At 39.0% G+C, this 13,538-nt stretch overlaps 1 protein-coding gene across 1 annotated transcript; it reads right to left on the bottom strand.

Moving 5' to 3' along the window:
* Positions 1–1,369: 1,369 nt before the first annotated feature.
* LOC148029931 (cytochrome P450 71AU50-like) lies at positions 1,370–3,559 on the bottom strand. The gene is made up of 2 exons (XM_087686213.1): positions 2,448–3,559; positions 1,370–2,319 (listed from the first exon to the last, which is right to left on the bottom strand). The coding sequence occupies exons 1-2, from the start codon at positions 3,393–3,395 to the stop codon at positions 1,693–1,695; spliced, it is 1,575 nt and encodes a 524-aa protein (XP_087542339.1). The 5' UTR covers positions 3,396–3,559; the 3' UTR covers positions 1,370–1,692.
* Positions 3,560–13,538: the final 9,979 nt, after the last annotated feature.

The raw sequence follows: 13,538 nt of genomic DNA, 5'->3' as shown, positions 1-13,538 counted from the left end.
TAGGATCTAAGCCTTGCTCTAATTTCCTCTTATTTTCCACTACCCTATGTTTGGCCATGGCTCTCTTGTTAGAAAATGCCTCTCTAATACTTTCTCAAGCACAATTGTATGTAAATCTCATATACAAGGGATTAGGATACTTCTCATGCATGGCAGTAATGGTTGCTTGTAGTGCATTGGGTCTTGGTTTTTGAAGGCTAAAAAGTAATTTGTATTTTTTCCCGTACTACAATGCACAAGTAGCTCAAGACCTCCTTCTTCACAATATCTTAGAGGACTACATCTGAAGGATTTAATTGATAGTACACATATGGTTGGGGTTTTGCCTCCCTTTCTTTATGCTATTGGGGTCTCTCTCTATTTTGTTGTGGAGAAGAGCTCCGATCACCACAATAACAACCTTTACCAAAGCAATCTTTGCCTCGACACTTATGTCTATGATTGCTACTACTATCACTCTCATGGGATGGCACTTTCTCAAGGTTCTGTTGAGGGTTTTGCCAAATAACCAACCACTTGCTCAAGGTTTTACACTATCTACAGATATTTTGTTAGACCAAGAAATCAAGTTATCTTTACATGAAGTTCAATGCACACTACTCACATATCTATTAAGACTAACATGAGGTTAACTTGAGTTATGCTGCATGTATCTATATCTACTCCCAAAAGCTAAATATAAATTCTAAGAAATGGTTTTAAGGTGGTCATAATGTTCAAAGTCACATTTAATCTTAATGACCACTTGACATGAGGCTCAAACTAATTAAGATTAAGCTAATTCATGCAACACCATTGGCTTATTTATTAGAGTTAATATGCATGGCATTCAAAGTCTAACTTTCCCCCTATTCATTTGTGCTCCATAGACTTTAACAAACATTTAAGCCTTTATTTTTAGGAATTGAGCTCTCTACAAGAAGGCAATAATGATGAGGCCCTAATGTCACTGAACCTAGACTTGCTCTATATTGAGATTTGGACAAGAACTTCAAAAGAAAGAATTTGGAAATTAAATGAATGAAGTTTCAAGCTCATGCACTTTGAAAGCTTGAAAGCACATGGAATACAATAATTTATATCATCCATATAGAATATATTCTTGTATATACAACATTGAATAGAATCTATTAAAAGTTTCACCATGAGAATAAAGTAAAGCATATTATTGACCCTTTTAAACGAAATAAAGACTACCTCGAACCTAATTCTTTTAAAACTCAAAAACACTACTAATCATTCTTTAAGCATAAAAATTTCTAAGATTTTTTTAGTTGATTTTAAAACGGCACTAGAATGGAGCTTGAATGCATCCTAACTTTGCAAACAAGGGAGGTTGGAAAGTAGAGAAATGCACAAGCTAGACATAAGCGCTGATGTTGCAATTGAATTTATTTGATATTATCTTGACTTTCTCTCCATCCTTTAGATAGCATGTTCTTCCTTTCCAAATGTGTTGTACATGCAGTTCCTTCGGGAGAAGAGTGTGGACTTAAACCTCAAAGGAAACTATACAAAATGTTAGAGGAGAAACTATTGTATCGAGAAGAGATCTCAATCTTGTGTTTCAAGGGATAAGCACTTTGAATTGAAGATACATATCGACTCCCCTATTGAAGAAACTATTGTATCGAGAAGACAAAAGCTCAATCTTGTGTTTCAAGGGATAGCACTTTGAATTGAAGATACATATCAACTCCCCCATGCCCTTCGAGAAACACGTAGAGTCGGGTGTGCTAGGAGTGGCTGTTCCCGACAGGCGACACCAGATGTCTTTTCGGACGTATCCACGCGGCCCTGACCATGGGGGAGCTGCCAATCAAAACAGTGGACGAGGTTTGCAATAGTGAGCTCGAGGGTGGGCAGAGCAAGAGGGGCACCAGGGCAGCTCCTCCTCCCCGATCCAAAGGGGATCCACGAGAACCCCAGGTTAGGGTCTTGATCCGATCCGTGTGTTAGAAACCTCTCCGGCCAGAACCTCTCAGGGTCCTCCCACGTGCCGGGGTCCCTCCCAATCGCCCATGCGTTCACCAACAGCCTCGTCCCCACCGGAAGGTTGTACCCCATCACCTGGCAAGGCTCTCTGGCCATGTGTGGAAGTAGAAGGCTCCCAGGTGCATGCAGGCGCAGGGTTTCCTTCACAGTGGCTCCAACATAGGGGAGGCTTGCCATGTCTGAGTCCTCTACCATTCTTTCAAGTCCCACGACCTTCAGTATCTCGTCTTGAAGCTTCTTCAGGACCGACGGATTGTTTAAGAGTTCTGCCATGGTCCAATCTAGTGATACAGACGTAGTATCGATTCCGGCCGCAATCAGATCCTACAAGGCAAGAAAGGCTCGATTAGCAGAGCTCATAAGGACGACACCCAGAACGGGCGCAGAAAATCTCTCTCTCTCTCTCTCTCTCTCTCTCTCTCTCTCTCTCTCTCATATCGTATGACTCGTACCAGAACAATTTGCTTCACGGCCACCCGGCTGAAGGAGGGATCCAAGAGAAGCTCGTCCAGAATATCGTCTGGAATGTTCTCCCTCACGTGCAATGTATTGAGCTGATGCTGCTTCTCCCGTTCCGCTATCAAGAACTCCAACAGGGCATCGATATCCTGATGCAGCGTGTCCATGGTTCTCGTGACACCGCGGTCCAGGAAGCCTAGCCACGGAATGAAGTCGCCGATCACCGGCGCCCGGAACAGCGCTGCCGTCTTATGGACCAGGTCCTTCAAGCTGGTGGTGTCGCTGTCCCCTGTCGCGTGCACCACGTCGGACACGCGGCGGCGGAAGATTATGCGGCAGAGGAGGTCTTCTATCATGCTGGATATGGCGCCGGTCAAGTCCACGCTGGCAGCCGCGTCAGCGGCGTCGGCCAGGGAGTGAAGGAGGCGGGAGAGCTCCTCCCTCCTCAGAGGCTGCGTCTGCTGGACCTTTCGGGCGCTGAAGAGATGCAAGGTGGCGACCTTCCTGACGCGGCGCCAGTGAGGCCCGTACTGCGCCAGCACTAAGGCGTGGGCTTGGCCGTAGTGGACGTGCTCCATGAAGAGGGAGGGCGGCCGGCTGGCGAAGGTCTTGTCGTGCGTCTGCAGGAACTCCCTGGCCACCGGGCCGCTGGAGGCCACCACCATTGGCGTACTCCACCCCACGCGTAAGTACATGATTGGCCCGTACCTCTCCGCCAAGCGCGCCAGGCGCACGTGTGGTAGATCGCCCATAAGATGCGGCAGGTTCCCCAGTACAGGCAAGGGCAAGGGCCCCGGAGGGAGCTCATTGCAATTATAACTCTGATGATGCCGCCTCCTCCATTCTCTGATGGCAATCTGCAAGCAAGCCCACGATGTCAGGAGCACGCACAAGGCGCTGGTAAGCCAGTCGATCCTCTTCCACCCTTCGAAAATTTGCATTGTGTAATTGCTCCTGCATATGACGACTAGTTACATCCTTTAACCTGCTGGAGAGTCGAGACAGAACCGGCAGAACAAAGTAAAGTTGAAACGAAACACCTCCAGCTCTCTTTTCTCGTTTACATCCTTATGTCACATCTCACACACGTGGTTTCGATCCTTAAGTGAAACCGCATTTGGAAAATCCAGAGTTGCTTTGTTGGAGCACGAATTTTCTGCCTTCTCGTTTTCAACCTTATGTCCCATCTCACAGACGTGTCTTTTAGAGTCTTGTTGCTGTTCCTCAACCCAAAGCATCACTTGGGTCTTTTTATCAGACAGGCATATCTGTCGAAGATTCAATATGAGTATGTTGACAGTTTTTCAATGGCATATGCACACGTGGTGCTTTCATAATGCTCTTCACAATCAAGACTCCAAAAGAGATTCGATGAGTGAGTTGAAGCCACAAAAACAAGAGGAAAATAGACCAATTGTGAAAGAAATGAGATCATCTACAGTGCATTTGATCACATGAAAGAGCTCAAGCCTCATCTAATGACATGTCCATTTACACATCCACAAACAAGAGTATAAACAATCAAATTTAATCCATGTATTGAAAATATGTGAAGATCCAAAAAGTTAAAACAAGGTCATGACTCTTTGATTCTCAATCTTTTTTGGTGGAGAGAACTTGAATTGTCATGAAATATAAACTAGAGACTTGATGTGGATGTAGAAGTGAGAGCTCATGATTCTCCATGAACTATTGTACTTGCAAAATAAAACCTCACATTCTTTCACTTCTTAGGGGAGGATGTTAGTCTTCTTTTTTCGTATGTGGGAGAAATATAGATAAGGGTTTAGAATATGGATCAAATTCTAAGTGATCGTGGAGTATTGTCCCATACTTGAGGATCCAAGCGCAACATGAGGGAGTGCACATGATCTCAAGACTAGAAGAGGATTACCATGGTTGCATTCCTTTCTGTAAACTATAGTCTTCAAATATGCCTAAGAAGGTGGAGGTTAACCTTCAACCTTGAGATGAAGAGGGACTTGACGAGAGAAGACCATCACATGGACAATGGAAAGTGATGCACATCTTTCTTTTGGATAACATAATTCTTTTGGTGTCATTGTGTGCATCCCAACAAGAGTGTCCATCTGGCTAATGGATGGGGCATTCTGTCCCTTTGAATTGACTTGTATCTTTTATTTGTACTTTTCTTGAAAGTGTTGATTGACCTCCTTTGCTCTTAAAGACTTCAACCTCAAAATCGTTGAGAGCAAAGGTGCTAGTGGCTAGCCGCCTGTGTATTAGTTACACTGACAATACCCACACGGTGTATTAGTTACCCATAGAACCTATACATTGCAGGCGGTGAGCACATATTGTTTTGAATAAAGGGAAGGCTGGGCACATATTCTTTCAGTGATTTTTGAATAAAGGGAAGGCTGGGCACATATTCTTTCAGTGATTTTTGAATAAAGGGAAGGCTAGGCACATATTGTGACTGTTGTAGTTTCCACATCTTCTCTCTCTCTCTCTCTCTCTCTCTCTCTCTCTCTCTCTCTCTCTCTCTCTCTCTCTCTCTCTCTCTCTCTCTCTCTCTCTCTCTCTCTCAATCCTTCCACCATAACTCTTGCTTTCGCTCTATCCTTTCATTTCACGGATCATTCTCTACAATTGGTATTAGAGACATTTTCCCTAAGAGCTCAAGCTCGACTTGGCATTGCTTTAGCTTGTGGAGAATACCTTTAGTTCAAAGTTTTCATGGCATCCATGGCTCAGCTTGAAGTGGTATGTCTTGTTGCTCACTTACTTCTCATATTGTCAAGGCATGTTCATTGAGCTCCCCTTGAGCTACCCTTGAGCCCTATTAGCATCATCCCTATTGAGAAATAGACAAATGATGTATGCTCTAGGAAGAGATTTCCTGAATCCCATAGGCATAGTGAGGAGAGTGGAACAAACCAACTTCTATAAAGCATTGTACTTAACTATCACTTTCATAAATAATGAATACAATATCATGATGCTTTCCTCTTTTAGTTAGTGTCATTGTCAGTCCAATATAGAAGATTGTATTTATGAGTCCAAGCTTCCATCTTGGGACCTAATTCACTTGTGAATAGTTGTCTACTCATTGTCTATGTCAACATGAATTTAGTCTTCATCTTCCAACCTCCATAGCTCCTACCATGCTCTAGATCCGACATTTAAAAAAGCCCAACCAGTAGAGCTCCCACGACAACATGTGCAATTTTCACTAACTAGGTTGCTCTCCTTCCTGCTCAATTTTGCTTCATCCTACCTCATTTGCAACTCCCGACAATGCTCCCAGCCTTGGGCAATCACTTGGCATCATACCCGGTACCTTTGGCATGAGTTTGGGCATCAGTTGGAGCTCTTAGGTTTAGCCAATACCTCATAGTTTATGATAGTTTACTGTATTATAGTTCTGGATATCCCTTTACTTACTGTCTAGAGGTCACTTATGCTTCTTGGGATGTTTATTTGATGTTGGATCATTTAGGGACGCTATGCCAATGTATTGGAATGCCATTGTATTGATTTGGGTACTCATTTTACTCAAATTTATAGAGCTTTTCATCGCTATAATAATTAGGGTTGAATGCTATTTTATTAGATATATTGAGTGCCTATTGATATCAGATGCTTCGCAAGCACTTTGGATGCTACATTGGGATATACCATTGATCATATATACCTAGTTATGCTCTTTACATGATCTTGAGCTAATATTTGACCTTTGACTCTTAATATTGGCCGTCGTTCACTGTTATGTATAATCATTTGATGCTACAGTAAGAGCTCTGCAAGTTATTGTGGAAAATCAAAGTTGGAAGCATGAGAAAGTATGCACAAGAGGGAGAGAGAGAGCTCAAGTACAAGAAGAAGATCTTGCTTAGTTAGTTGTTCAAGGTACAACTAATATGCTCTCTTCAACTATGAGTATGTACTTTAGATTGTTTATATAGCCTTTGGAGAAGTTAGGGTTAGGGTTTCCCCTTGCTCCCCTATCCTCTAGTCCATTTACACCTAGCTACCCTTATCCTCTCTAGTATAAGGAGAGTTCCCATGCTTAGTTCTCAACACCCCCCCTCAATGCCAGGTGGCATTGGATAAAGCATAATAAGATGCCCCCCCTTAATCCACAATGAGATGCCTTTATAAATCAGGCTACAAAAGAAGGTTATAGGTAGAGAGTGTTATAAAACTCAAAAGGATCGATCATTTGTGGATTGGAAGGCAAAGTTGGCCTCCAATTCCTAGGTACTTCTAGAACACTAGGACACTTATTGGTGACATGCCCTGTCTTTTTGTATTTATTGCACTTCATTTTTCCACGATATTTCTTCTAGCAGAAAGATCTTGGAGTTCTTCCCTGTAGCACCATAGAGCCTTTTAAGCTCATCCCACTTCTCCTTGGCAATGGAGAGTTGGTCAATATGATGAATTAAAGATTCATCCAAATGAAGCATGATGATGGCCTGAGCTCTTTCAACATCTTCTACATCAAGGGAATTGGATGGGTCAATAACTTTGGTCCCTTTTATGAAGGGCCAATAGCATCGTTCCATCGTTTTATATTTTACCAGGACTTGCCAGGGATGGAAATCTTTTCCATTGACCTTGCGAATTTGAGGCCTTACATTTGCATAGGCCATGGCCATTATAGGAAGGTATTGCCTATTGCCTTAAGCAATGGCAGTGTCTAGTCCTTTACAAGTGGCCAAGTGCGAACCAAATAGCAAAGTTGTTAGCCTTAAAAATGAAAGCCAATTTTAAAGATGTAGAGATGAAAAATGTTCGAAATCATACATATATTATATCTCAAGATAGGATTTTGGAGGTCCTGTTCTTCGAACAACCCTTGATTTAAGTTTGGTTTTCTTCCTAGGTTTCAATGAGGTGAGCTTTGACTGGTGGACTTCAAGCTCCTCCTAATGATAATGTTGCCTCAATGTTGCTTATTAGAGGAGTTCTTGGTGGAACACGGCTTATCAATCAACTCTATGCTATGGGATGAATCAGAGGAGAGTACAATTACACTCATTTCTCTAATTTACTAGCAACAAATAGTATGGATCAGTTGAATGCATTAGGAGCGCTAAGAAGCACTCTTATCAACTTTCATTCTAGTACTCATAATTTAGGTTGATCTTTACGAGCTTAATATTGCCCATGGAATGAGAAGAACTCTACATTTAAGCTCCATAGGGCAGTAACAAATCTTGATAAGGGTTTTTCAATTATTAAAATCACTGTTGATAATGCTAGGATTGAAAAAACATGAAAACGAGTGAGCTTGAAGCTTCCTAGCTATGGCTACCCAAAACCCACAGTTAGGGTTTGGCTCATAGCAACTAGCACAAGAGGAATTTCTCCAAACCCTCTTAGAGAAGATGGCCCACTAGGGGGTCTATCAAAGCCCTAAGATGGCTGCCGTTGATTCGCCCTTAGCTAAGCACGCAGCTCTGCAAATTTACATGCTACCTAGATTTGCACATGCCTGCATTTTTTCGCAATGCCGTCATGCTGCATGGCCAATGTGGGGGTGTGTGGTGCTAGGCTCCTCTTCCTTGAGCTGGAAAGGAGTTCCTTAGAGGAAATTAGAGTTTGATATACCTTCTTTTGCTCACATGAGCTCCTCGAAAGGTACTGATTGACTATGGAGGTTGAAGGTCCAAGATGAGAAAATGAAGCTTTTCTTATGTGCACTTAGGTTGAGATGAGGTTTAGGAAACCTAAAGGGTTCTGAGATGGCTCTGAGTTTTTGGCTGAAAATGGCATAGGTAGGTAGCTTACATGCATTTACACTCCACAGTAGAATGGGGTAGCTGAACGGAAAAACAAGGTCTTCACGGAAGCTACACATGCAATGATGAATGAGAAGCAGATGCCACTGTATTATTGGGTTGAGGCTATTATGAGAGTCGTGTATATCTTGAATAGGACTCCCACTGCAAGGATTCATGATATGACACCATTTGAGAAGTTGTATGGCTACAAGCCTGATATTAGTCACATAAAAGTATTTGGCTATCTTACTTATGTGCATATTCTTGATGAGAAGAGGAAGAAGGTGGATCCAAAAGCACATAAGTGTGTCTTTATTGGTTATTCGTAGGAGAAGAAGGCATATAAATGCTATGATGTGGGTTAGTTGACCATGTTTTGACAGTGGATATAGTTCCACATGTATCTATTCGGCATCATCACCTTGGACATATGCCCTTGAAAGGAATGAAAATACTTACTTGTTTGTAGTATTTTCCACCCCTTGACTATAAGTGCTTTGACTCTTGTGATGATTGTTTATGTGGTCGGAAAACATGTAATATGCATAAAAAGTTTGGTATGACACATATGAGTGAACCTTTGACTCATGTTCATTTGGATGTATGTGGTCCCATGCCGTGCAAGTTTTTAGGTGGCATGAAGTATTTCACTATCTTCATTGATGACTATATACATAAGGTTTAGGCATATCCTATTAAGTAGAAACTAGAAGTATTGGCTACATTTCAGCGTCGGCTTGCTTTGGTTGAGAACCTATCTAGGTATAGGCTAAAATATCTCAGGTCAAATAATGGGAGTGAGTACGTCTCTAAAGCCTTTAAGTAGTTTTGTGATGAAATGGGTATTAAGCATTAGTTGACCACCCCGTACATCCTACCCCAGAATGGTATGGCAATTGAGCACATAAATAGGACAATTCAAGACAGTCTGTAATATGCTTAGCCATGCATGCTTACCACAACATTTTTTGGATTGAGGCAATTACTATTGCCATACACTTGATAAATCGGTCCCAATGTATTGCTCTTGACTATTAGGTTGTTGTAGAGGAGGTATGGTCTACAAAACCCCCTTCATATGCTCATTTGCGTATCTTTGGTTGTGAGGCTTTCTGCCATATTCCTAAGGACAACCACAATAAGATAGATCCTAACTCTAGGAAATGTATCTTTCTTGGTTATGGAGATATAAGTGAGATGGGCTATCGTCTATGGGATCTGCTGAGACCGAGGATTTTTAGTTGAAAGATCGTATCCACCAAAGATCAGAGATAGAAGAAAGTAGAGAATAGGAGATAGAAGAGTAGAGAAATAATAGACAGGCAATCCAAATGAATCCTAAGAATGCTAGAAATCAAGTTCTCTTTAGGACATATCCATACATCATGAATCAATCATAAAACCTTATGCTACCAAGTCTATCGAAGCCTTTACATAAGACAAAGACAAAGCTCAATGATTCAAACTTTGCATGTCTTACATGTAAACTCTACTGTATATCTAAGACAAAGGGTCCAAACAATCTAAATGTCAATAAGTTTAGATGATTTCTTGGTACAAGAAGCCCAAGTAGTTCTCCGGGGAGCACTATGTAATGATAGAACCTAAGAAGGTAAACAAAATCCTTGTATGGGACTATAAACACACTTGAGTTTTATGTATTCTTGGTTATTAAAGTAGTCATAAACAAATCGTTTGATGGCTAAAATCCAAGACAAATGGTTCTTGGATTATCTAGATAATGTTTAGTACTACTTAGAAGCAATCTACAAGCATTAGATCTCCTAGAGCTCCCTATTATACCCAAAAATCCACACCAAACACTAGCTTCTACTTTACTCCTCAAACGTCAAATCTAATGGTTCCCTTGGCTCCAAAATGGGAGTAAAACCCTAGGACACTTGCTCAAAATTCTCTCGGATTGCTCTTCTTCTCTCCTCCCATTCGAAGTGCTCTTTACTACCTAAAAATTCAACATCTCAAGCTTTCAATTCATGTATAGTCACTTGTACAAAATATGGCTCCATACAAGTCGTAGCCATCCCAAAGAACTCCATCTTTTGAGCATAGACATGAAAATATACAGATACATTCCTACCATTAAACAACTTCTTCTCACACTCTACTACCTGCAGAGCATTCATCAGAATAGTTTCTATTTGAGTAGAATATTGCCTCATTAGAGGGTTCTCCCTTAGTATGGTATGCTCTCAACCCCTCTTGGATCCTTTCCATTATTAGATCCTTCATTTTGTTCTTAGTCATAGGTGAAGTAGTGGTGTTCTAATTACATTACCATCATGGATATATTCATTAATATTTTTAACTAGTGTTTTTCCTTCTAATCTACCCATATGATGATCATTCCAATGCCCAATTTGAGGGCCTACCCTTGTTTCCTATTTTTAAATCATGATCCTACTAAAAGGTGTCAAGATTTTGTCAAAAACGAATCATAAAGATAATATAATATCTTCTAAGTATGGCCTTTACAAATATTGGTCATATGGATGGTCTCAAACTCACTTAAGGTGCCTTTATACTATGGCTCAAGATTGTGTTTTTGTGGACAAGAGTATCCCAAAATAGCATCTTCATAATACAAAAGAGATTATGGATTTTCATAAATTTGAGAAAGGACAATAGCTTAGTGCTTCTTCTATCCATGATCGGGCATGTAATGCATTACCATAGCTCATGAGCTTAGTTACTAGTTTCTGAAAACTCCTCATATTGTTCAACTTGAGCATGACACTCTAACCTATTATGCCATTCTAGGATGGTGAGATTAGATTCTTAACATGGAGATCATACTACATGATCCTAGAGGATTGTGGTGAAACCATAGACTCTAGTAAGGCAACACAAATTGATAGATGGTTGTCTAGATACCCTCATAACATGGCCATTTTTAATTCATCCAAGTTCTATCTAGGTATCCTCATAGAGTGGCCTTCTTTAGTTCACTCAAGTTCTAGTCTTCACTAGGATCTTTGACCACTCTATATATCAACTTGAGATGAATCATTTATACAATTCTAACCCAACAGAAAGGTAACATATTTTTTTCCAATGTTCCATTATTCACATTACGGCTAGCTTTGAGGCCAAACAAGTTGTGAGTGAGTTTTATTGATTTCCTAAATGACATCCTACGTCTCTCTTTTTGCTATGTAGAGATCCCTTGGTGAAATATTTTTTAAAAAATTTCCTCAAATTTTCCAAGCTAATGATCTATACATAAAAAACACAAAATAAATTGATTCTCTAATTTTCTAACTTCAACACAATGCACTCGGTACTACTACATGTTCACATGCAATGTCACAATCATCCATTCAATGACCATTAATAAAAGTTTATATAGAATATGGCAATACATTTACTCATTTAAATAAAATAAATCAATAATCATAACATTATAAAGTGTAGATATAATATCTTATTTTTGGACACAAGATAAATGAGAGAAGTCCTCTCATCCAATACATGGGAGAGAGTGTACCTAGTTGGTGTCATGCTCTCTTTTCTTGCATTTGTCTCTCTATTCGTTTCATATTAAATTTCTATGCAAGCTCTTGATTTGGTAAAATATGAAAATGATAATTTACTTCAATTCTCTAATCTAATAATCTACCTATCAAAAACAAAAAACACATTAATTATCTAGTGGAATTGACCTAGCACACTCCAACTAGTGCTATACCTTTAAACATGAAATAAGTCAAACCATGCGATAGATAACAATGAATAAAATTCCACACAAAATATAGTAATTAACACTAGTCTTGTAGCAAAAAACCACTTCTATGGTAATTTGGACCTTTTACAAAAAATTCAATGTCTCATTAACAAGAAATATTAAGAAGAAACGATTTAAGGGAAACATGATTAACACAAGATAGTAGTTGAAAAAAAATAGAAATGGTCAATATAAGTTAGGAACTATATATTTTTATATTCATCTTTAAGACCATTTCGTAAAAAATAAAAAATTTTCATGTTTCTAATCAAAACCATCTTTAAAAAATATCAATGTAAAAATATTAAATCTTAAACCCTAAATCCAAGACCTTGGACCCTAAATATTAAATCTTAATCCCTAAATCCAAAACCCTCTACTCTAAAGATCTAACTGGTAAATTGTATTTGGAGGAGTTTGTATTTGGGAGGGTAAAGATATGTGTATATCGATGTGGAGTTACATGTGCTTAGGAATGCTTAGATTTACATTACAAGAATAGTGGAAAAAACACCAAAATTGTCGAAACTTCTTTTCTTATTGCATTTCTCAAATTGAGAAAAAAAATAGCAAACAAACTTCAAACATTTGAATCCATAAATAAGAATGAACATTAAAGATTCAAGCACATTACTATGTAAAGTCACAAGTAAATGTCATATTTATCAATGGGATTACTTAACACTTATATATCATCATTAAAAATTTGGACCGAAGAGACACAAGATATGTAAAAGTCATGGAGTTCAAAAATAAATACAAAAGGAAAATGCTTATCACAATGAATCTTCAATCTCATCTACAATGAAATCAACTCTTGCTAGACTATCTACATTAAGTCCAATCTCAACATCTAAATCTACAAACAAATTAATCTGACAACTAGTATTGTCAGATTAACTATGCTCATCATCATTATTATTATTAATGGCTAAAAATCTTCCCTCATTGTTGCTATTAGTGTCACCATAAAACCTTGGTTGTTAGCATTAGTATAAGTATTGCTATTAGAGTCACTATATAGCAATGGTTTTATGGTAACACTACCAACATTAATAACAATGTAAATATAAGTGGTTGTAGTAAAATATCAATACTAATAGTGACGGTTGTAGTAAAATTTGTGATGCTAATAGCAATGGTTCTAAATTAAAAAAAGGGATGGTAGAGCTACATAGAAGCAGGCCTTCCATCTTTCTAACCACATGGGCTCAATATGCTTCCACATTCCATTTATAATCAAACATACAACTAATTTTCAAAGATTGTACATCACAATTCTCCAAAAATAAGTAGTCCATTGATTGAATGTCAAAATTTTTATAATGATAACATGACAAATATAGTATTACAATGAATGATAAGGTAGAAAAATAATAGGAAAAATGCTCTATAAAATTCACTCAATGCAAGCCACATACAATGAAGAAAAATTGTGTCTATAAAGAAACCAAGATACAATAAATTGAAAAATTATATATGGAGAAAAAGGTCAAAAAAGACAAGGGTGCTCCATGAATCCAAGCTGTGACTAAAATCACTATCTAATAGCTCATTTAAATACAATGGATCATCAAAAGTACTTTATA

Source organism: Lygodium microphyllum, chromosome 10 (assembly GCF_053477565.2).
Source record: "Lygodium microphyllum isolate KBCC chromosome 10, Lygodium_microphyllum_v1.1.10, whole genome shotgun sequence".
Lineage (NCBI taxonomy): Eukaryota > Viridiplantae > Streptophyta > Polypodiopsida > Schizaeales > Lygodiaceae > Lygodium > Lygodium microphyllum.
The sequence above is the reverse complement of the archived record's forward strand: the minus strand, read 5'-3'. Positions and strand labels throughout refer to the sequence as shown.

Coding starts and splice junctions, on each gene's coding strand:
- LOC148029931 (XM_087686213.1), bottom strand. CDS start 3,395: ATGCAAATTTTCGAAGGGTGGAAGAGGATCGACTGGCTTACCAGCGCC. Junction 2,320..2,447: donor CCGTGAAGCAAATTGTTCTG/GTACGAGTCATA, acceptor CTTGCCTTGTAG/GATCTGATTGCGGCCGGAAT.